This window comes from Rhea americana, unplaced genomic scaffold, assembly GCF_003343005.1.
Source record: "Rhea americana isolate MKP2758 unplaced genomic scaffold, rheAme1 scaffold_575, whole genome shotgun sequence".
In the NCBI taxonomy this organism is placed as follows: domain Eukaryota; kingdom Metazoa; phylum Chordata; class Aves; order Rheiformes; family Rheidae; genus Rhea; species Rhea americana.
This window is the reverse complement of record NW_028186729.1, coordinates 21,875-23,080: the sequence shown is the minus strand read 5'-3', so window position 1 is coordinate 23,080 and position 1,206 is coordinate 21,875. Positions and strand designations below refer to the sequence as shown.

At 71.0% G+C, this 1,206-nt stretch overlaps 2 protein-coding genes across 2 annotated transcripts in view; one reads left to right on the top strand and one right to left on the bottom strand.

The window, feature by feature from the left end:
* Positions 1–100, top strand: part of CD63 (CD63 molecule) — a 2,884-nt gene extending 2,784 nt beyond the window's left edge. The window contains exon 4 of the mRNA XM_085319198.1: positions 35–100. Within this exon, the coding sequence (XP_085175324.1) occupies positions 35–100 (66 nt within the window). The remainder of the gene's footprint in view (positions 1–34) is intronic.
* A 514-nt stretch (positions 101–614) lies between these two features.
* RDH5 (retinol dehydrogenase 5) overlaps positions 615–1,206 on the bottom strand; it is a 3,399-nt gene continuing 2,807 nt past the window's right edge. Inside the window, exons 5-6 of the mRNA XM_085319194.1 lie at positions 1,021–1,184; positions 615–867 (exon numbers count right to left, since the gene is read on the bottom strand). Coding sequence (XP_085175320.1) covers positions 644–867; positions 1,021–1,184 — 388 coding nt within the window. The 3' untranslated portion in view covers positions 615–643. The remainder of the gene's footprint in view (positions 868–1,020; positions 1,185–1,206) is intronic.

Genomic DNA, 1,206 nt, shown 5'->3' with positions numbered 1-1,206 from the left:
TGCCGTTAACCCCGATCCCCTCTTCCTCTTCCAGATCCTGGGCATCATTTTCGCCTGCTGCCTCATGAAGGGCATCCGCAGCGGCTACGAGGTCATGTAGCCCCCGGCGGGCGCCGTGGCCCGGGGGGCTCGGGGGGTCCCCCTGTGCCAAATCCCCCCCCCAGGATCTTCCTGGTCTGGGGGGTGTTGCCATTGGACTCCTCCTCAGCTGGTGGGGGGGGGGCCCTGGGGAACCCCCYGGGTATTTTGGAAATAAAACAGCTTCCTTAGAGCCACGCGTCCGTCCTGCGCCTGGGGGCCGGAGTGGACCCGCCCCCGGGGCCGGTGGGATGGCGGTTCCCTAAGGGATTTGGGGTCCCTCCCTCGGCTTCCTCCACCCTGCGGGTGCCCCGGGGCTGGGGGGCTGCGAACGGCCCCGTCTCGACGGCGCAAACCTGGCCCGTGCTGGGTGCGTGGGGACCCCCTACCAGCCCAGCCCCACCGGTTCTCCCCCCAACCCTCCGGGCTGGACACRGGGGTCCGGGGCTCCTCCGCAGCCCGGGAGGGGCCGTGCCCGGCTCGGGGAGCCCCCGCGTCCGGCCCCGGGCACGAGGAGGTTCGCACAGCGTCCGGGCTGGGGGCGAGCGCTTTATTGCCGGGGTGGCTAGCGGACCCGGTGGGCCGGCTTGGGCAGGATGGTGGCCAGGGCGAAGTCGACGAGGAAGGCGGGCAGGTAGGAGGCGGGCAGCCAGAGCAGCTTGGCGTCCCAGCCGGCGCTGTAGCGGGTGCGCGGGTGCCGGGCCCGCAGCGCGTGCTCCATGCACCAGGCCACCTTGCCCAGGTCCGCGTCGCAGATGAAGTTCATGATGAGCCGCTGCACCTTCAGGTCTGGGGGGGGTGGGGTGGGGGGGACGAGTCAGCAGACCCCCGCTTCTGCATGGGGAAACTGAGGCACGGCAGCACATGCTCCCCGATGTGCCCTGAGCCAGGGGCTGCTCCCAGGGGCTGGGGGGCTGCCCCACCACCGCCAGCCCCACTCACACTTGCGGAAGAAGTCCTCGCCGTAGCTGAGGCGCGTCTCGGGGGGCAGCCGGTCCCAGAGCTGGCGCAGGGACRCCTCGATGCTCTCCAGGTTGGTGACCGCCGTCTTGAAGAAGCCGGGCTCCACGATGCTCACCTTCACCCCGAAGTGGTACATGTCGCGCCTGCGGGCGGGCACGGCCGTCA